The sequence below is a fragment of the Pholis gunnellus genome, assembly GCF_910591455.1.
Source record: "Pholis gunnellus genome assembly, chromosome: 17".
In the NCBI taxonomy this organism is placed as follows: domain Eukaryota; kingdom Metazoa; phylum Chordata; class Actinopteri; order Perciformes; family Pholidae; genus Pholis; species Pholis gunnellus.
The window spans coordinates 7,338,706-7,361,115 of record NC_136544.1 but is presented as its reverse complement, the minus strand read 5'-3'; the positions used below and the strand labels follow the sequence as shown (position 1 = coordinate 7,361,115).

The following is a 22,410-nucleotide window of genomic DNA, read 5'->3' as shown; positions in this document are numbered from 1 at the left end:
GCTGTCCAGCTGCGCTTGTTCAATTCTATACATTCTATAATCTGACCAGATCAAGAGACCGTCAGGAGCATCCTAAACGGCAGAACTTTCTCAGAGAGTCAATGTGGTGTAAATGATATTATGAAAGCCACTCCTGACCTGTGGCGGCTGCTGTTGCGCCTGTTGTTTCTGCTGCATCAGCCCCTGTTGTTGCTTCAGATGGATCTTTGTCTGTATCTGGATCTGTTGCAGCTGTTTAGTCTGCTGCTGCTGTAAAAACGACTTCTGCTGCTTCAGCAGAATCTGTTGCTTTAGCTGCATCTGCTGGTGGTGTTGCTTTGACTGCTGGTGCAGGTGCTGTTGCTGTGACTGCAACAGTTGCTGCTGCAGCTGCAGTTGTTTGAGATGCTGTTTGTGAGACTTCTTCTTCCTCTGCTGAGAAAGCTTTTGCAGGCTTTCCGGCGTCTGACTGCGGTTCTGAATGGCCGTCTGCTCGCTCTGAAAGCTGCGTTGTTGCTGCAGCAAAAGTTTCTGTATGGCCTGTTGCTGGGCCAGCTGCAGAGTGGTTTGCTGCAGGGATACGTGTTGTTGTTTTGTCTGTGTGCTCATCTGCTCCGGCTTCATTTGGAGCTGAACCTGCTCGTGTCTCTCCTGAATCTGAGTCGAGGACCACGGTAACCCATGACCTTTTGGTGATTGCATCGTTGTCTCGCACGCAACTTCCTCTGCCTCGATGGCTTCCTGTTTGACAGTTACCTTGAGAACATCCATCTCACATGAAACGGATGGCGGCGGAGGGGAGAACGGCGGACGGCCAAAAGAGAGAGGGACACTGGGTCCATCGGGAGGTTCTTGTTTAACTCTTACGAGAACCAGCGGCTCCGGTCCTCCTCGGTTCCCATGCTCCAGCTGCATCCTCAGCACCTCCACCAGCCTCTGTTTCTGCCTCAGCATCCTGGTCAACTCCTCGATCTGCTTGTCTTTCTCCTGCAGCATCCTGTCCTTGTCCACAGTCGCCACTGGAGCTGTGGCTGTCGTGGTGAGGGCCGTCGATGAGACCAGGCAGTGTTTCTGCAGAGAGGCCTGCTTTAAAGAGAACTGACGTGGCGATAGGCCCGAACACTTCAGCTCTTCTTTGATGCTGGTTGCAAGCTGAGCAGCTGAGCACGGCTGACGGCTCACCTGGGTGATGTGTGAACTCATCTAGAGGAAAAAGAGAGAAAAATGAAGACAGGTAAACATACAGCGGGACAACACTTGAGATGAAAACCAAGAGGGTACAGCCTAAGCTTGAGCTTAATGCTAATGTTTTTATGTTGGCTAACATGTTCACAATGACAATGTGAACATGTTGAGCAGGTATAATGTTTACCATATTCACCATCTTAGTTTAGCATGTTAGCCTTTTAAGATTAGCCAATTAGCACTAAAGAAAGTACAGCTGCGGCTGACGGGAATGTCATTCGTCTTGCAGGTTTTTAGTAAACGAAAGATTTTGACAAATCTTGACTCTTTTGAGACACCATTAAGTTATAATTATTCATATTTAAATACACCCTCGTACTTCATATAGGCACTCTTCAAATTTGACCAAATGTTAGTTAAGTCACTATTTCCGATAGGATTGTTAAAAAAGTTGAAACAAGTATCTGCAGTACAATAAATGTATATTAATAGTTGTCCAACAGATATTAAGTAAAACAATTGAAGTATACTCAAAGTAAATGACAAAAAAGTCCGTCATTATCTCAAATATACTAAAATACATTTCATTACAAATTAACGGTGTCTCGTAATTGAGTAGTTATATATCCTTAAAAAGGTGCAAAAGTTGAAATTCAGAGCTTTATTATAAAAGCGAACAACCATTTCCTATGCAAAGTCTCTGTATAGAGGACTAATGTCTACCCGAGCAGAGAATGAAGTCACTCTCTCTTCGTGTGTTGTTATCTGAGCTTTTCTGTGTTTTGTTTACTTAGCCGGGACGGCCGCACACGCTTTTAGGGCACACGAGTCTCGAGGCTGGCATATCGCCACCGCTCTGCCATGAGTTCATACGGCTGTTATGGCTGATAACGCCGTCACGACCCTCACTGAGGTTATGTCAATGTGTTACAACAACAACAACAACAACAACATTCTGACCATTTCCTCCAAGGGGTCGCTGTTAAAGCTGGTATCTTCTGGGCTCATGGCGCCCGGCGAGCAGTCAGAGTGTGTGAGTGAGGCGGTCGGGGGGGACGCGGTGCCACCACAGGTCATGAGCTGCTGAGGAGTGGCTGCACAGCTACCTGCGTCAGCTATACAGAGGGTAAGATACAGAGATAATAAATTATCGACACGGTTTTCTTACGTCTTCCTTGTCTTTTAACACTTGAATACAGAATGTTATGAAGAGAGGTGATTGAAGAGGTACAGATAGATTTTCTGTTTGACTAACCGGTCAGAGAAGATGTCTGATGGCACTGAAACTGTTGCTGTCGTTGTGATGTGTTGCTGGGGGTTGCCGCAGCAGTTTTGGAGGATTTTCCTGCTCCCTCGGCCCCTGGCCCTGTGGTACCCCCTGCTGTTGGAGAGGAGGTAGTGTCACTGCCTCCATTCAGCTCCTGGTAGGTCCTCAGCCTCTCGATCAGGTCGTTTTTGGTTCCGGAGACCGGCAAGGTGCGCAGCTTCAACTCGGACTTCAGTTCCGCGACCTGACAGAAGATGGATTAACAGAGAAATTAAGACCGACGGACAAGAGCGAAGAAAAGCAAAGAGATGGGGATAAAGAGCCGAGGAAAATTGAAATGGATTTAAGGGAAAAGAAGAAAGAAAAAGAAAAAGACAGGCTAATCCATCACTGCCCCTTTCTTTGGCAGCTCTGAGTTGGCAGGCCACCTATCTGGGACAGCATTTTGTCAACAGAGAATCTTTGACATATGTCAACACCCGTTACGCCATTGACTCGTAGCTTGTAGACAGCAGAGAGAGCTGTTGCTCTCACTGTACTGATATGGATCATAAACTAACCAGGCTGTTTTCTTTTGGATTGGTATGTTGTGCATACTGCATGCTAACCTTCATTTCATCCAGGTTCGGCGGTAAGGAGACTGGCTTTGTCCCACGCAAAGCAGCAGAACTCTGACGGATGTGGTGAGAGGGAGCTTTTGAAGGGGCAGCGACAGGTCGAGGAGGGGAGGAAGTAGTCGTGGAAATGGAGGAGGAAGAGGAAGATGGCTCCTGATCTGTCTGAGGTCTGTTGGAGAGAGAGTCAGAGAGGGTCTTTACACAAGATACAAGCCACCCCCGCCCCAGGTGTTACTGCACACTACAAGCTTGACCATCCACACACACACACATAAAAAAAACATACTTGGGTGGTGCAGGCAGGATGGCGTGGTAGTTATAGTGCTGCTGCTGCTGACTGAGGATCTGGAGCTGCAAGAAGAGCTGCTGCTGCTGGAGGATTTTGGCATAAGATGAGTCCAGATGGGGAGGAGGCTCTTTATCTCCCTTCTGGTCAGGAGGGATGTACTGATGGTACTTTAACTTTTTAATCTAGAAGGCAACACATTAACAGTAGAACAAATAACCAATTTATTGCAGCTCCTGTGACTCATTTGTTTCCTCTTGGGTTTAAATCTACCTTTGGCTTGTTGTCCTTCGGTTTCTTGTGTCTTTGTGCAGAGCGGTCAAAGTTTGGTTTAGGCTGGGACTGAAAAAAGAGAAGGGATGTAAGTGTCTACTGTAAACTTTTATATAAACAACATCAATCAATGTAATGTCTGGTAGGCACTTTCCTCAAAGCTCTGTTTTGGTCTCTACCAACTCCTGAGGGAAATGTCTGCCTCTTTAGCTGAGAAATGCTCCAATATGTCCAACCAGCTGGTCACTAACTTTGTCTGTCTTGTGTTTGGTGTTGCGTAGGGAGCATGAAGTGGGATTTAAGAGTTTTTTGTTGTTGTTTGCTGCAGCCGGAAACAGGTTGACCGTAAAACAATGAGCTGAAAGACGCTACAACGGTCCGTAGAGCTGATGGGAACTACAGAGACGGGTGATGATCCTTAATGTACTGTACATCACTACAAGTGGCCGCTTTCTTATTACACAAAGTCATTTGATCCATTGTTACTATAAACATTTTGATTAGAGCAGCTTAATATCAGAGCATCAAGCACAGTTTACACAGCCTCTATATCAGGTTTACATGGTCACCTTTGATTGTTTGATTGGCCTTGTGGACAGATGTCACTTACCTTGATCTGTGAAGTCGCTCCTGTCCTCTGGGCGGATGATGCTGCCGTCCCATTGGTCAACTTGAATGCGGGGGAGGAGCCAGAGATTGGTGGGAAAGCAAGAGCAGTAGGAGAGACCTAATTGATAAGATAGAAACGTACTTAAAATGAGCAAAACTAATCCCTGATGGCTACACCACGGCCTTACCGAGAGCTAGACCAATAAATCAGCCGGGCCAAAATATCGCCCGATATATAGCCTATTTGAGAAACATCTAAATTCCCATGAGATGACATGGGAAAGCTTCCTGCTACACAAGAGTTTGCTATTATACTGGATATTACAATCTTGCATCCGTGACACACAACATGTAAGTCACACAGAGTCACACTCTGATCCTATACCTGTGCGGGAGATGGGACGCTGCTGCCAGCCAGCGTCTCTGGTGGAGAGGGCAGAGGCAGCAGACCCAGAGGAGACTCCAGGCTCACCGGCTCTTCTGGAGACAGACTGTAATTGCTGTCGTCGTCACATGACGAGTTATCGCCTGAAGCCTTTGGAAACCGTGTCTCTGAGAGGCAGAGGAGGGAGGAAAGGGTTGCTATCAAGAAAGATGAAGTCATAAACACTACTAGGTTTTTTTCCCCTGTGACGAAGAAAAATGCGAATCTACCATGTTGTCTGAGTTGTCTGCCTGTTTTTGCTGCATCACTACAATGACGGCGAGCTTTTATCACCTATAATTTACAGGTGTTGAGCCAGCGGTTTCATCCTTACAATCCAAACTGCACTGTGCCACTGAACTAACACCCTGTTAGCATCCTTTAAGTCATAATTATCACCGGCACGTCCTCTACAAGTATCAGCAAACACATCACTGCAGGTGCGAGCCAAGGCCTATAGAATTCGACAAAGAAACACACACAAGTTTCTTCTCAGATGTCTGCTCCAGAACTGTCAACGAGTGCATTTATGTGACGGCTGCTGCAGAGAAACCTAAATGCTTGTCCTCTCCGTCTGCACGTCGTGCCCAGAAAAGACAGTTTTAGGGGATATCTTCACTTCTTCTGTCCTTTATCCCAGTAAACAGTTTTCATTCATCTAAGTTCACTTTCAGTGCAGCCAAGTAAGCATGGCCACCTCAGTCATACTGGTTTTTATGTGACAGATGGCGTCTCTCTGAGTGAATGACGGTACGCTGAGAATTCTGGAGGATCAGTTACGTAATTCATGCTATGAATGCATTAACAGTTTGTGTGAGGTTTATGACAACCTTCTTGTGCTACTAATGATATTCTCTTTACAAAAATGAAAGTAGCCGAATTATATGAAACATATTTAGAAATCAATCATACATTGTTATTTTTTTTTAACCAACTGTACAAAAACGTGTCAACCAGAGGACAAATGTCGCGATATTAGTCTATCTGAGTGAGCATCAGGTTGAAACGTCCTCCAGCACAGGAATGAATCCAAGTCGTGGTCCTGCTAATATTTCCCTCGGGGGATATCACGTAATCATTTCATTATGATGCCGACTATCGAGGCTTTATGGGGATTTAAGGAAGAAAAGGTAGCTGCTAAGCTCTAAGACAGAGACTTTCCTTTTGCTGGTGCATGTGTGTTATTTAATTACAGGAGCTGCTATGGGGTGCAGCAGATAGCGATGTAAAATACACCGCTGGTCATTAATCTAACATCAGCGGGCGATGATGAAAAGACAACATGGGGCTGATTCAACACCCTTTGATCCAATAATGTGATGAGTTCCTTACTGCTGCTGCCTGTGTGTGTGTGTGTGTGTGTGTGTGTGTGTGTGTGTGTGTGTGTGTGTGTGTGTGTGTGTGTGTGTGTGTGTGTGTGTGTGTGTGTGTGTGTGTGTCGCGCCTCGTATGTTTGCATCTTTGCATGTCAACCGTGTGTAACTCTTGTGTTCCCAGTTCTCCCACAATAATTGCCGGTAATGCAATTGTGTTTATTGTGCGGCTGTGACGTGACAGCGATGGATAATCCACCGACGCTGAACGTTATTAAATCTCAGAGTTCTTTCCTCCGCACATCAATCAAGCAGCTGGACCCACCGACTCTGATCTCATCATCTGATGTCTGACAGCACTGGACCGGAGATGTGCGATAACAGTTTAACAGCTTCTTTTAGTGTTGCTGTTATAATGGAAAAGGGTGAAATTGGGGTCATTACATCTGTCATATGCCCAAATTGCGACTGATTAAAATCCCATTCATTCATTTAAGAGTCCTAACTCTTCAATTTGTGTGTAATTTTCCTAATAAAAGACAATGAGTTTTTATTAACAGGTAATGCGGCCATCCAAGACTGACAGCAGAGAGGGAAGAGAATTCACTTCCCGTCTGTCAAGCAGGGATGCCAGAGCATACATCATTTACTTCATCCTAGTTTAACATCTGTGGCTGTTTGAAGCATGATTACTCAGGTGGAGTTTGTGTGTGTAACTTGGTTGTTGTCTCTACATATTAGATGGGAACGTGTGTTTGTTTCAAGTGTGTGTCGCCAGGCATCTCTCTGTGTGTGTGTGTGTGTGTGTGTGTGTGTGTGATAGCTGGAGGAGGGGGGCCAGGAGGGGCATCCTGTCAGGAGAATTAAACTGTGGGTGTGTTGTGATATATTACACTTTCACATTTATATTACACCTCCCTCCTCCACAAATACACAGGGCATATTGTGTTTAAAGGTGTTTCAAGTATTTCGTGGCCTCTAGGGAGCAGAAAAACAACAAAACGGGCTGAGAAATGTAACGCCACAATGACATTTAAAGGCTCATAAAGTTGATTTAACGAACATGTCAGGAAACGTTGACTAGTTACACCCCCAGCCTCAAACCAGCCTCCAGTACGACAGCAAATCTTTACTAAATGACAAATATAATCCATCTGACACCTGGCCTGGCTTACCTATGATGGCCTGCTTAATGCTGGAGTGAACAGGTAGGATGTTTTTGTGGATCAGCTCCATGGGCCCCGGCCGGTGGGAGATCTTATCGTTCAAATCATCGGCAATGCGAGCTCTCTTCAGCTGCAGCTGCTTGGCCTGAAGCGACGGCTCCGCTAACGTCTCTGGAAGCGCGCAGAAACAAAACGGTGTACATTTTGTTTTGCCAGTGTGTTCGGAGCCTTCGGAGTTATTCGCCGTCAGACAGACAGGAGGCTGTATGCGGCACTCACCCTCCAGGATGTGCATCCTGATCAGTTCGGATCGCTCCGGTCGAGCCCTGATCTTCCTCTTGAGATAGTCCTCAGTCTGGAGGAAGACGGAGGAAAACATTTAGACAATCACTCACATTTGGATTCATACCACCTGCTTACAATTTTCCCATAACTCATTCTCTCACCAACAGTTCATCTGTCCATGACTTCTCAAGTTCAAACACAGATTTCCTCTTTTGCAATCATCACATCGACACCAATGTTTGTTTCTATTTATCTAACTAACTTTCAATGGTTTCTTTTAATTTCATCTTTTAACTAATGATTAACATTCATTCATTATTCTCCATTCATCCATTACTACTAATTAGTTTTAAAACAATCTCAAATACATATATATATATTTTATTTATTTATTATATATATATATTTTTTGCTACTCTAGAGCTACTCTTCAATCTTTCCAAGCACACCTGGCACATGCAGACATAACCCCGGTTGGGAATCACTGACGTTTGCACGTTGCACTTTTATCACATTTATCTGCACATTATTTGTCATTTCCAGCCCTTCTGTATCACATTATTAGTCAAGCGATGCTGTTGTGATGTCAGCTGGTACAAAGCCTAGAGATTGAACGTCTGCTTGAAACAGGCACGCTTTGAGTCCACTGATACATTTCGAGGATGAGATACTCACCCGAGCTCGTTCCAAGCTCCGTCTCTGTTCGTGGAAGGCAGCTGAACTTTTCAGGGCTTGAAGAATAAAGAGTGAGATCAGAGCAATAGCGGGGAGAGAGAGAGAGAAAGAGAGAAAGAGAGAGAGAGAGAGAGAGAGGACACATTAACATGGCAGTGTGTACATTCATGCCATTGAGAGGAATGGAGAGCCAAATGGCTTTGAATGGCTCTTTGCTTCTACAGTTCAGCTCCAGTTCAGTTTGAATAGGTTAACTGATGGTGAGGGATATTGCTCTTATATTGCCAAAGCTTTCCCTTTCTCTCATTTTGAGTGCCATGCCAGCCTAGTAAATGCTTGCTCTTGCCGTACAGACTCACACATTTATATTCTAGGACAGAACAAAATGCATAATAGCCAGGGCAGTGGTTCCACTAACAGGTAGAGGGGGAGGGTGTAATGGGACGGACTCTGAGGGTTCCAGTACAGCGAGTCTCTTTACAGCAGTGAAATTTATGGAATCTGTTCAGCATTCCCAAATGACTCAAGCAAGACTTGCTGCAGGCCTGTGATTATGCAAAAACCCAGGGATTAGTGGTGCTAGACACCTAAAAGCCTAAAGGGTTGTGATGACACCAAAATGCTGAGTTAAATGCGGCACATCAGTACAGGCTTTATGATTTCGCTTCTAAAACAAGAATCTAAACCTCAAATATATTAAATCATCTTATATTGCATGTAAGAATATATATATATATATATATATATATATATACTGTATATATGCAAGCAGGTTATTGAGTAGCAATATACACAACGTGAGCATGACGGGGATCAGTTTATAGGCCAGAGTCCATTTCAGAAACTTGCATTTTATGAACACTATTTCAGATTTGATTTGCTCAATGACACTGCAGAGTTGTAAATTTAACTTTTTATAACTGGCATATGTTTATTTGTTGACCAAGGCCCTATGAATGAGGAGGAGGCTGTACAATAAGACAGATAAGAGGCAGTGTTGAATGAGGAAGTTATTAGGGTACTGAACATAGATTAATTGTTGGTGTAAACCTAGATTTGGACATTTTACCCACACAAATGAACTGGGGCTGCAAGCACATACGGTCTCCTGGGCAAAAAGTCATACGCCAGCATGGGTCACAGTTTCATAGAAAACCTACTATCTTGTATTTGGGGATATAATGGGGTTTACCGAGATGTCTATGTGAAGCGCTATGTAAAAGGTGTGTGCCAGTGAAGGACATGCAGATGACTCATTTATTTGCACACTTGCAGGTTCACCAACACGCCAAGGCAGCAAGGTGCTGATAGCCCAAAAGGCAGCTCTCTCTAGCCCCGGATATTGACAGCTTTTGCTAAAGGCTCCGAATACAAAGCAAGGCAGCACGAGATGGGTCCAGTACACAGCAGCTGATGCAAGTTATCTCGCAAAGGAGACGGTTTAACACAGCTGAGAAAGAAGCTTTCAAAGAAAAACGTGGAATAATCCGATGGGCCACAGCGTTTTGGTGAGCGGGCATATGGAAAAGAGAGATGCGGGATGATGTCATGTCCATGTAAGAGAAATGGCAAACTAGTCTGCGATTAAGGATTTAAAACTCACCTGTCACTCGTGCTGACTAGCGGGGCTTTAGATTATCTTGATAACATCTTAATTCTGATGGTAAATTTGTTAAAATCAGCAAATATCGACGTAGGAAAAGAAAAATCATTAATCAATCCTTAGCTCTCAGTCTCAAGAATGTAAGAAATGTCTTTAGCCACCTCACTGTTGTTCTTGCTTTGAATGCATATATATATATATATATATATATATATATATATATATATATATATATATATATATATATATATATATATAATCAAGTTATAACATGTACATCTGCTTATCGTGTTTTATGCATGCAGATAAAATGATGGCTGAAAGACTGACAGCCAAAGCAAGCTAACTTTCTCAGAGTGCAACACAAACACTATGCAGGACCAACACGCTACAGTGAAATGTGTTTTGCCGTTTTGGCTCTCCGTCGGCACGCTGGAATTGAAACCAACCAATGACTGAGAGGTTAATGGGGGCGTCCGCATCCATATTGGGTGGGCAGTGTATGATTCGTGGCCTTTTGCCAAAAGTGTTGCCTTGTTTGTATCTCAAACATGCAGACAAGTCAACAAACAGGTTTTTAATGGCCAAACAAACAGTGGTGTAACTGTGACTGGCCAAGTCAGTTCATTTCAACTACAATATGTTGCTGTACTCATATTTTCTGACTGCACTGTACGCAGACACACACACACACACACGCACATACATGAGCCGTGTGACTAAATTAGCGACCCTGGGCGAGACTGCTGGTACCTGCTCAAGCCTGAGTTCACGTCGCTGAGCATTGTCAAACTGCTGGTACACACTCACTCTTGCACACCCTGGGGACATCGACCCTCTTAGACCTCTCACACATCCACAAGGGGGATTGAGCCTGCCTGTCAGTCCGCTACACGGGAAAAATGAGGGGTGGGATGGGGGGGGGGGGGCGACGGATGGATGAGCACACAATTAGACCTTGGAGGGATGAAAGTGATCGAAATGGATAGGAAGAAGACGGGAGCATCAGAAAAAAGCGAATGTAGGGAAGACGGGGATAAGGGATGAATGAAGAGAGGCAGCTGGAAGAAAAATGGAGCAACAGACCGAACGGCAAAAGAAGAGGAGGAAATAGAGAGTGGTGGGGTGAGGTCAGAGAGAAAAGACCCCATCATGAGCATGAGTGGCTGCGTCGTGGCTGCTTGCCACCCTGCTAAAGCTAACCAGCGCTCCCGGTCTTTAAACTTGGAGCACATGGTGTAGCTTCCTCTGGCGATGGCTGTGTTTTGACGTTCAGTCCGCTGCCAACCAAGGCTTTGTTTTTTTTCCTTATGTGTTAACCGACTGGCTTGTTGCTCAAGTAGCTCCCCTCTCTATTTTACTTAAACAGTGGGTATTTTATACTTCATGAAATGGCTTTACTAGCCTACATTTCACTGCTGTCTTCAACAAACATGTCAAGTTTGTTGCTGTCGGTACATATATAGACCACAGAGTCATCTCAGAGAAGAGAACTGTTCTCCAGCTCCACCAGTATGTGTAGATCCAGTATTCTGCTCTTTTTATTGCTCTTGCTAACAGATATTTGGAAAAGGGCTTCACCGGCGCATGGAGGTTTAGCTGAGAAACATTTTTTCACATCTGAGAAGTGTATAAATAACATGCGAGGCAAGGTTACACACTGTGGGCCTATTATAGCACCGAGTCAAATGAACACACCCTACCACACACCACGGCGAATAGAAGAAATATGAGTTGTCAGCAGGCATTTTAAAGATTATTCTTTAATGGGATTGTGGAAGGCAGAACGGGGAGACAGTGATAAAGAGACATACTAGATCACCGAGGGTGGACAGAGGATGGCATCCATTGTGTTGACTTCATTACCAAAAACTATGAATAAATACGTCCTCTTGACGAAAAAAGAGAAAAATTTTAATTCAACAAAATCTCTCTTTATTTCCGTTGACAAAAAAAAGAGGAGACAAAATGTTGCCGATTAGCTTCACGTCACCGGCTTCCATTGAAAACGGCTCACAGTCTGTTGTGCCAGTTGTAGTGTCAACGCAGCATAAGACTGCGTCCAAAATTGTATACAATTCACTACATACTCTGGAAGCTGTACAGATGTGGTGCTCCAGTGGTGATCACCGCTGTTCTACAGTAAGTATTGTCTTTCTTCCAACTGACCTCTGTCTCCATGATAGGCTACGGGCACAATGATGATAAAAGGTCATTCGACACAACAAGAAGGTAGCCTAAATGTCAGTGGCTAATTGTTCTGCCATGTCCTCACTCAGACATGAACCACAATAACACCCATAGCCGGACTTTAACCATTTCTAAACGTAGTCAATTCCAACCTGTGGTCAGTGACGACACAACAACATCGCCCTCCTGTCCCCACATAAGAATCTCCGCTCCGCTCACATTACAAATGCTAACAGCAGGGCTTGTTGGGACGTACTGTAATTCCCCCTGAACACTGAAGGAGACGAAACAAGCACCTAATCAAGCAACAAGCCATTGGTTAATGAGCGTAGAGAGGCTAATTGGATGAGACCGTGTGAACAAAACATTTTGATCTGCGTCCCGGTCGGTTTCTACAAAGAAACACAAGTGAAGACAGACAAGAGCCGTCTCCTCTGGTCACACACCCGACCGCGTGTACAGTTCATGCTCACTACTCACAGACAATTAAGACACTCAACAGCCCCGTTTGTCCCCCTCATTGTTAACAATGACGAATTTCTGCTGGCATCTTTTCATTTTAAAGTAGCTCTCAACCAGATGAGGTCGGAGCCCTGCTCATTATTAATGCTGTCTGTCCGCAAAGATAAGAACTACTCATTGTGTTGTCAGCTTTATATAGTAAAAGGGAAATAGTGTGTGTGTGTGTGTGTGTGTGTGTGTGTGTGTGTGTGTGTGTGTGTGTGTGTGTGTGTGTGTGTGTGTGTGTGTGTGTGTGTGTGTGTGTGTGTGTGTGTGTGAAGCAGAACAGAATATATTCCTGCAGCAGAGAGGTGGATGGGATTATAATAGGCAGGCCACTTTCTCTAGTACCAAAATGTATGATCCTAATAATTATTAACATCGGAACGGGATGTTCTTCTTGTGGCATTTGATGATAGTGAAAGTATCCTTAACAGTGCGGAGGCATTTTCTATTAGCATAAGCATATAATAAGCACTAACAGTCGAACGCATCCAAACATTTGGAGTTTGATGGTGTACGGGGAAATCTCTCAATCAGATAGAGAGCGGTAAACGGATGCTCTTGATGACGCTTGATGTGTGAACTTGATTCGCCTTTCATTGAAGACTGAAACTGCAGTCTGTTGGGAGACGACGGCACCGTCCTGACCGCAACCGAATTCACTTCAGAGAACTGCCGTGTGGCAAGTAATGAGGCTAACGCGAAAGCAACACGGCAGCTTCTCACAGGCAGAGAGTGAATGAAGAAGACAAAATAAACTACGTGACACTCAGTGAGATAGTTATGATACACCCAGGTAACACAAATGCAGTTTAATACGACAGCCCAGCAATACATCCTACCTAAAGTAGGAGTACATTTTCAGTTCTGTTGAAACTGTTCATAGTGATGGCACTTATTGTTATTTTGGAGGATTGTATTGCATTATACTGAGAAAAGCGTCTAATATTTAGTCTACCTGGCTCGGTGTAATGAGGCTGAAACTGGAAATGATTAGTTGAACTTAAAAAACTGAGCCACAACTCTGCAGTATATTGTGTTACGTTTTAAAGTAGTATGGTTAGTTTGAAGTGTTTTAAGGTACTACTTGTGTACTCAAAGTGTTTAAGGTTTTTTGTTTTTCCATCTTGTTGCCACATGTGTTCTATATACTACTTGTTTTATGTTACATATCCTTCTAATGCTTTTGTTTTGGTGAGACAAAGACAAATTCCATTTTGGACAATTAAGTTTAATTCTATATCATTCTAATCAATCAGTTTATCAGTAGAAAATGTATCTGCAACGTATGCAATAATTGCCTAATTATTCTTTCCTTTTGTTTCAGGCAAAAATGTTGCTCAGGATTCTTAAATGTCAGGATTTGTTTTTTTATTTTAAGTTGGATAGCCTCGGGGACTGTTGGTTGAATGAAACAAGCTATTTGAACGGTGGGAAATTACAAACATTTACTTTTGACTAATTAGTGACATTTTATCGACAAAATGGTTAATTGAAGTAATAATCGCCAGAATAATCAGCAATGAAAATAATTGTTACTTCATTATCACACCGACGGAGAACATTGTACACGACCAATCAATAGAATGGTTACTAATAAAAAATAAAGAAAAGTGACGGTCACATCAGCAATGTGTTAAATAATCCTAAAAGGCCGACATTGTGAACAAATAATAGTCTGAATCTACTCAAAAATGGAAACAATGACTTTTCGAATGGACCAACATTGTTTTCTAAAACACTTTGCTTTCATTTACTTACGTGGCATGATCCCCTGGCTGACCAACTCCTCCCTGGACCTTCTCTGCTGTAGCTTCAGCTGGAGAACTGAACACCAACATAGAGACAGGAAGCAGAAGACGCACAAGTCAGTCACTGCAGAGTGAGAGAGCATGATCAAACCCAACATACATCATTTCTACCTCAGTTTCCAGCCACAGAAAGCCTCTGTATAGCCTTCTGTATATGAATACAAGTAATAGTTGTGACATCTAAGGCTGTCTACAGAGGTTTCGATTACCCTGTTAGCTGCTGATAAGCAGAATTAGTTATCTGTGGTCGTGTGTGAGAAAACAACCAAAAGGTTATGTGACACACTACAGGGGAAAGGAAAACACACAAACATGAACACACCAAGAAACCACGGCGCAGACGCACCAACAGTTTCCTGTTTCACGTATTTGGTTACATAGCAGCGCACACACTTTACTGCAGCATGTGTCACATCTCATCACCACAGAAGACCGTGTGACCAAGATCGATAAGAGGAAAGAGATCCACATGCACACGTTTAATGTGACTTCATTCATCCAGATGTTTATTATTTTCAATTAGTTCCCATACAGGTGCCCGGAGGCTCAGATACCGACACAGAACTGTCATTAAAACTCCTCGAGCTAACTGGAATTTGCATTTTGGGGTCATGGCTCCGCGTTCACACGCTCAGAGGAGCTATCAAACCCGTTCTGACTCACCACGTTCTGAGCCAACCTTGCACGGTCTCAGGCGGAAAAAAATTAAAGTCAGCAAAAAGTTTGAGGAGCGAACTTCCCAAGATGAAAATATTAAATTGTCAGGAAATGATCTTCTGCAGATCGGTAGCTGCTGCATATCTGGGTCATGAAATCAGCAGCAAAGTAAAAAAAAAAAAAAATGGCATCTGGAAACATTTTTGGTAGAAGCCTCTTTTAGCCCACACCCGGACCATCTGCAGTTACACTATTAGCTCACACCTTTGCAGTGCACAGCTGTGGCTGAGGTGTTGCAAAGTCGGTCACATGTTGAGGCAACGTGTTGCCTACAGTCTAAACTGAATACTGTCAATGTAATATAATTACACCAGATCCTCATTCCCTCAACATGCACACTTATGTGTCAAATTCTCTCCTCTTTTGTCGGGAACGTACACAAAACCCTCATCGCTGCGTCATTCCGTCTGATCAGAGCTGATGTGAAAGAACAAATCCATAAAGTCAAAATTTACTGCTGACACCCCCCGTGCTGACGCCAATCACCCCCAATGACATTCAAGCTGTAGCTCAACTTTCCTCAGCACAGCGTTCCTGCAACACGGGCTGAGACCCCGCAGGGGGCCACTTGATCAGCAGTCAGGTTAAGTTCATAAGACCAGCAAACTAATATTGCATATGATTGATACGGGATATGCATCTGAAAAGGAGGATCGTGGGCCAGAAAGGCGCCTCGGTACGTTGAAGCAAATAACTCACCAAACTGCTGTAATCATTTTAAGAGTGGGCACAAGAACTTTATTCAAGTACAACTCAGAGGACATATGAACTCCCCTTTTATAAAGCAACATATAAAACACATACATAATCCCAGTGCTTCCATATGATATCATGTGCTGTTCTATATTCCTTTTTCGCGACTTGGGAGCAACGTTGGTTTTGATTTGGAGTCGTGTTTCTGGCCAGCTGCTGATGGAAGTCCAACATTCACTCCCCTTTTAGCTCTGTTTTGGTCTCTGTTGAGGAAAAGTCTGGCTCTGAAGCTGCAAAATGCTGCACTGTGTTCGGTGTTCGTACGATGGGGGTTTTTCAGCAGCAAGATAACTGTAGATTTGTAGATAACTGCTCCATTCTGCAGCCAAAAACCATATAGGAAGTGGTTCGAGTGAAACTAAACAGTAAAGTTGAGCGATAATTCTGTGAGTTCGACACGACGCGCGATGAAGGAAAACTGAGTCAGTTACATTAAACCGATCATAACATGAATGTGGAGGAATGGCTGTATTGTTTTGCCGTGAACTGCATCCAAAAGTCTTTCTCTTGAACCTCTTTCCATCTCTACACAGACATTAACCCCCATACATCAAAACATGACTTTCTTCTTTTGCGTTGGTCTGCTCCGTCATTAATTCCCCTTAAATCGCACATGCTCAAACAACTTCAGACGAGCGCGCTAATCTTTCTCATGCATATTGCCCCTCTTGTTTCTCTTTTTCAGTGGTCTCAAGTCCACATAGCTGTACGCTCCAAATTCTACATTCTATGTTTTTCCACACAGTGGAAAAAGCTCTGTTCGGCTCTGTTTGCTAATATGGAAAGTTGGCTCTGTCACTGTTGCTTATTGCAGGTAGAATCTGCAGACAGTCCCCCTGTGTGTTCTACAGTAGCGTGAGATGGAGAATAAAAAACACTCGTCTTCCTTTGATTTCTTTGACGAGCACGAGACTGACGCAGGATGGTGCAGTTTGTCACCTTGGCAGCGGAAAGAAATGAACTGGTTCCTGTAGGCAAACAAGGCCCGACTAACGAGAGAAACACTTACTTACACACACACACACACACACACACACACACACACACACACACACACACACACACACACACACACACACACACACACACACACACACACACACACACACACACGCACATTACAAGCGTGCAAAACGTGTGCAAGCATACACAGGCCGGCGTATTAAAACGTGCAGAAATAAACACACGTCTTAATACCTCAGCTTAACCGGCTGCATAGTGCGAATATATACACACAATCATGAAACGAGCCCGCCCACGCACGCACACACACATACATACACAAACACACAAAACACTTGTTTTCGAGGCAGATGATTTGTGCCAGGAGGTGACAGGCAAGTGATGCGATGTGCTGATACAGAATCTATTCTGGGAAAGTGCGCTCATTGCTCAAATGCCACCACATAACGGTGAGTGCACCCTCACTCAACAACAGCCTAATGCTGACGAGATCAATTCTAATAATCACACATGAGGGCCTTGTACAGGGAGCAAAGTAAACAACGTCAACACCGTATGAAAAAGACAAAGAACTCTGAATTCAAAATTACAATTAATGCTTGAATGCCAACGCTCGTTTGTCATTTGTGAGATTTCAAAGCAAGTTGAAACGGACGTTTCTCCAAATGATCTCTGGCCAACCTGCAGCCGCTTTTCCCGAAACAAAAAATCAAACTTATTCAGTGTATTATTTAGTAACTGTCTAATCACGAGAAGATTGCAGACTACTACAACTATCAGCGTCATCTTTCAAAACACTGCTTCAAATGGATTTCAAGCACATTTCTACTGGAGTTTGTTAAATCTCTTCTTGACATTTGTAGACATCTGTTAGCTTAATTAGCCCCATTGTTAAAATCATTACTGAGTGCTATACAAGTTAATTGTACTTCTTTATCTGCCTGTTTCTGTACTAGAATTATCGTGTTTCTGTCAATTTGTCTTCATGATTCAGAACAGCACTTCCTGTTCTTCGTACAGTGGTCCTCCTCTCTCTCCCTCTCACTCAGTTTTCTATTCGTGTCCATGTTGTAACTGCTTGGAACCCAATCTCTCCGGACGGCCAGCTGAATTAAAAAGGACTGTACTGTAAATTGCCAACACTCACACACAGGAGGAGAGACAGTTCAGAGGAGCGTGGACACTTATAATAATATATAAATAATAATAAGTCAAGGTTTACCTTGGTTAAAGAGCTGTCAATGTATCTCATTATTCCCACTAATTGTAATGACGCCCATGTGTCTCTGTTTAAAGATGTGCCTTGCCAGAGTCCCCAGGAATTCACACTGTGCAATACATAACGAGAATCCTGTTTAACATGCTCCTGTTTCACTATAATGTCAGTTTTAAAAAAAAACAACAACCGTGAATCTTATTTTTAGGGGTTGGCTCAATCCATGTCATGACACTTTAGGCGCCTCTAAAAGTGTCTTCTCGTTCGCAGGAGTTTGTCCGTTCCTAAAGTCGGTCCACACTGCCCTCGGTCCAGCTCCTGTGGTCGGAGGGCCATGCCGCTACAGCCAACGGGTTGCTGAGTTCATGTGCTCGAGGCAAAGTGTGCTGTGCCCAGGCTGGCTGAGCCCCAACTGTAACCCAGCCGCTTGTAGAGTACTTAATCCACTTAACACCTGAGACCCGGAAAATAAACCTGGATGACACTCGGGAGGAAAGGCCTCTACGCTTCTGTAATGTGCTGTTTTTTCATATATCGACAGTAACCTGCAAATATATCGCCCGAGTGGACCTTTTGGCCAAATGACTGCACTGAACTGCCGCTGAAGTCAAAGCATTTCACCCATCAAGCTACGCACATTTTCAAACCATCGCATGTGTGGGAGGTTTGCCTTCGTAAAGCACGACACACACACACACACAACAGGTATCCCACCTTGTCTGAGAGTCTGACAGGCCTGGCGCTCTAACTCAAAGCGCAGGGCTCTCTCGTCCATGTCCCTGCTGATTGGGGCAGGGTCGATGCGGACGCCAGGCAGGTGTTCCAGCATCTGAATGACACTCAGGCGCAAAGAAAACAAAAAGCAGGAAGTGGGCTACAGCTGAATCCAGGTGTTGGATTTAGGCTGCTGTGACAAGTCTGTACATCCGCAAAACGTAATCCTCTCGACGATTGTAATGTTGCTATGAAGGACTTTTGTTGAAAGCAAAGTAACGTATTATGAAAAGAAGGGTCGTGCAAAGTTTCTGAAATCACAGACCATCAAAAGGGATTTCTCCTCCTCCTCATCAAAATAGTTTTGAAAAAGCTCCTTGATTGGATTTGATTAGTGTCCTCCTTAAATGTATTGTGGTGTTGAAATAAAAAAAAGCAGATATATATATATATCTATATACATACAAAGCTACTGTATGAGAGCTACTGCACAGCTTTAGAAGCGCTTCTTCTGTGTGTTTGCTGCAGCTACAGGACTGAGTAAGACGCGCGTGTGTGTGTGTGTGTGTGTGTGTGTGTGTGTGTGTGTGTGTGTGTGTGTGTGTGTGTGTGTGTGTGTGTGTGTGTGTGCTCGCGTGTGTCAAATGTCGTTGAATCCGTGATCAAGCAGGCTGTCCCAGCTGCTGCTGTACTCAGTCATACAGCCGCTGACGGACACAGACAGGCGCACGCGAACACACACACACACACACACACACACACACACACACACACACACACACACACACACACAAATGAACACGTGTTTTGAGCGGAGCCCCTTTCCTCCTCGCCAAATTCCTCTCACTTAGCACTTCTGATCTGAGCTCAGTGTGGTGTCGATGAGATGCACCTGTGTGAGCACCTCTCTGGCATCGTGCGTTCAGGCCTAAAATCATTACACACACACACAAACACACACACACACACACAACACCTGCTTCCACTCTGCATCTTTTCCGTCTGCTTCCTACTCGTTTGTTTGTCTTTCAGCCCACCTGCCTGACTTTTGTTGTTCTCCGTTTCCTGCTAACCATGTTTGAAGGACTCAAACTCAGGAACATGTCAAATACAGCACCAAAGATTGCCAGGCCATCTGAAATCAGCAGTGACTCAACCGGTCGTCTTAAACGTAGAAGAACCAAAAACAAGGAGCAATTCCAGATGGTGGCAGTATAGCGGCTTTAAATCCCCACTCTTGCATAACAGTAATGCTCTTAGCATTGTGAAGCAAATGTAAAAGAACATAAGGGTCAACCGGCTAAGTCAGTAGCACAGCAGCAGCAGCTTTAATTTGACACACACACATGCACGCTCTATAACAAAGGAAGTGAAAGAAAAAAGTGTTTTTAAAGTTATATTTTTTTAACATATAATCAAGATCTGAATTTCTAAAATGGGCCAATCTAAAATCTCCCATCTCTGTCACCTATACCTTTCTCTCGCCCATAGCTTTCTAGAAAGACATGACATTGTGCCAGTTGATGGGAGTCAGAAAATCAGAAAAACGTCAGTACAAACAGTCAAACAAGCAGACACGCCCCCCCCCCCCCCCCCAGGAATGTAAATCACTCCGTACAATGATTTTCAACACACATATAGAGGAATTAAGTTCAATATAAAAGAGAAAGCCTTTTCTTTGAAGGCGGCAACTACCCAGCTGATCTGTTCTCTTTCAGCGGGTCAATAAAGTGCGTAGCCTGCCTGCATGCCTTTATCTCGCTCTCCCAGCTTCCCCTCTCCCCGCCTGCTTGTCGGTATAAAACACCCGTTCCCGTCCATTGACAGTTTCATTCATCACCATTATTAAGGCTCTGTCCCAGGTGACATCAGATAATGTGACATGATGTTAAAAAGGGTGAAAGGGGGGCATCGTTCAAGGTGAAAAAAAAAACAAAGCACTCCCTTCTCATCTGTCGGTTAGCGTTACGATGAACCGACGCCGCCTGTCATGTTCATATTATGTCGATGAAACATATTAGGTAGAGGTGGCAGTGCCTCGAACAAACAAAGAAAGAAGCGATAGCAGGCATTGAAGGACCGTCTGTGTATATGGGTGCACGCGTTAAATATGCAGGATGATGCGTCTGCGGTTTTATTTTTCTATCAGAGGTTGTTTAGACGCAAGATGTGGTGAACTCCTCAGTCTGACAAGAGAGGGGAAAACGAATCGGGGCTCTGAGCCACCATTACTTCAGATAAGGCCCCCGACCAAAACACGGGCAGGGATTATCCCGTGTGCATGTGTGTAGATGTGTGTTTGCTCTCAGAAAGAGTGGATCTACATGTGTGTGTGTGTGTGTGACAATGATATCCGATAAAGAGTGTACTCGTATCAGTCATAAATGCTGAGATAAAAGCCAACAAAATGCTCAGGGCTCCAAGTGGACTGTAAATCTCAGTCTCTCTCTCTCTCCCACACACAGAGCTCCATCCTGCTCCGTCAGTGGGGGGGGATATTAGTCTCAAAGTAGCGGTTTGGAGAGGTAGATATGCTGAGGCCCTGTGGAGGTAATTAAATATCTCTACAACTGCTAAACAGGCAGAAGTGTCTGAGACTTGAATTCTTTCTACTGGCCAGCAGGGGGCGACTTCTCTGGTTGCAAAAAGAAGTCAGATTGTATAGAAGTCTATGGGAAAAATGACTACTTCTCACTCGATGTAGTACCTCAGTAAACATTGTAAACAATGAGTTTATGGTCTCAATCGCTAGTCGTAGGTCTTCTTCAAAACAGCATGATGTTCATTTAGTCAAATATGGTCCCATTTAGAGTCAAATAGACCATAAAAAAGAACTTTAACCCCTTCACACTGTGCTTTCAGTTAATTCCAACCATTTCAGTTGCCTAAAAAATGTCTTATTCAGCGTTTGGTTGTGCTTAGCTCCACCCTCTCATGTCACAAAGCCAGATCCTGCGAAAAAAATAAAGTTTATATTCAGAAGTATTTTCGGCTTGACCCTTGGGCTTGACCCCTTTAACCCACAGAAATTCGGACGATGTGTTCGTCCGTGTCTCGCTGTCATCTCTGAAGAGGCAGTCCATGGATCTATTAAAAGGATTCCCTGTTATGTCACTGAGAGGAAATAAGGAGACTAGAGGTCAACGGTCATTGCCAAAAGTAGCTGCTGTAAGCGAATGTGTCAGTGAGTGTGTTCATTAAAAACCTGACTCAATACTTCAGAGAGAGCCCCAACGGCCCCCCGCTCTGTAATACAGGAAATGAAAGAAAGGCTCTGAGAACACGGAGGAATAGTTACAGCAGCTTCAAGACATTAAGCTAATGCTTAACGGTAGCTGAATACAGTGTATTCGGTATATTAAGCCCAGGGATCTAATATTTGGTTGTTGTTGAGAAGCAGTTTTGAAGATTCATTAAGGATTTTTTTTTCTAAGGTTTTCAGAGGAACTTGGGTCCTGAAAAGCTGCATCATGGATTATAAACGGTTCCCTCTAACTTTTTAAAAAGGGATAAAGCTTTCAAATTAGCCCTGGTATGTTTAAATCTTTTAGAACTTAACTACGGCTGTAAACGTTATTTTCATATTCACCACAGGTATTTATTGCTACATGTCAGCCTCATCTTCGGTTTCATCACCTGTGCCCTTCCTAAAACAAGACAACGCTGTAAACAAGTGTCAAATTAACTCCTCCTCCCCCCGGTGTTGTTCCGCATGTCACTGTAATGCTCTCCCCCATTATCAGATAGTCGCTCTCCACATAACGTTTTTTTTGTAATCTTGTATATCACCATACTATTCATTCTCTATGTTAAGGTTATATACAGCATCTATATGTAGTTTTTACTGAGCCGCTGGCTCC

At 43.9% G+C, this 22,410-nt stretch overlaps 1 protein-coding gene across 3 annotated transcripts in view; it reads right to left on the bottom strand.

Moving 5' to 3' along the window:
- LOC306709763 (myocardin-related transcription factor A-like) overlaps positions 1-22,410 on the bottom strand; it is a 32,080-nt gene that overhangs the window by 5,938 nt on the left and 3,732 nt on the right. The window contains exons 1-13 of one of the 3 annotated variants that reach the window (XM_079178037.1): positions 18,551-18,669; positions 14,138-14,203; positions 8,080-8,135; positions 7,399-7,474; positions 7,129-7,290; positions 4,602-4,768; positions 4,218-4,334; positions 3,608-3,676; positions 3,335-3,519; positions 3,040-3,217; positions 2,420-2,675; positions 2,125-2,279; positions 139-1,182 (exon numbers count right to left, since the gene is read on the bottom strand). In XM_079178037.1, the coding sequence (XP_079034163.1) occupies positions 139-1,182; positions 2,125-2,279; positions 2,420-2,675; positions 3,040-3,217; positions 3,335-3,519; positions 3,608-3,676; positions 4,218-4,334; positions 4,602-4,768; positions 7,129-7,290; positions 7,399-7,474; positions 8,080-8,135; positions 14,138-14,203; positions 18,551-18,665 (2,646 nt within the window). In that variant the 5' untranslated portion in view covers positions 18,666-18,669. Of the gene's footprint in view, positions 1-138; positions 1,183-2,124; positions 2,280-2,419; positions 2,676-3,039; positions 3,218-3,334; positions 3,520-3,607; positions 3,677-4,217; positions 4,335-4,601; positions 4,769-7,128; positions 7,475-8,079; positions 8,136-14,137; positions 14,204-18,550; positions 18,670-22,410 lie in introns of those variants that run through there. The other 2 variants (XM_079178036.1, XM_079178035.1) reach the window with 2 other exon arrangements.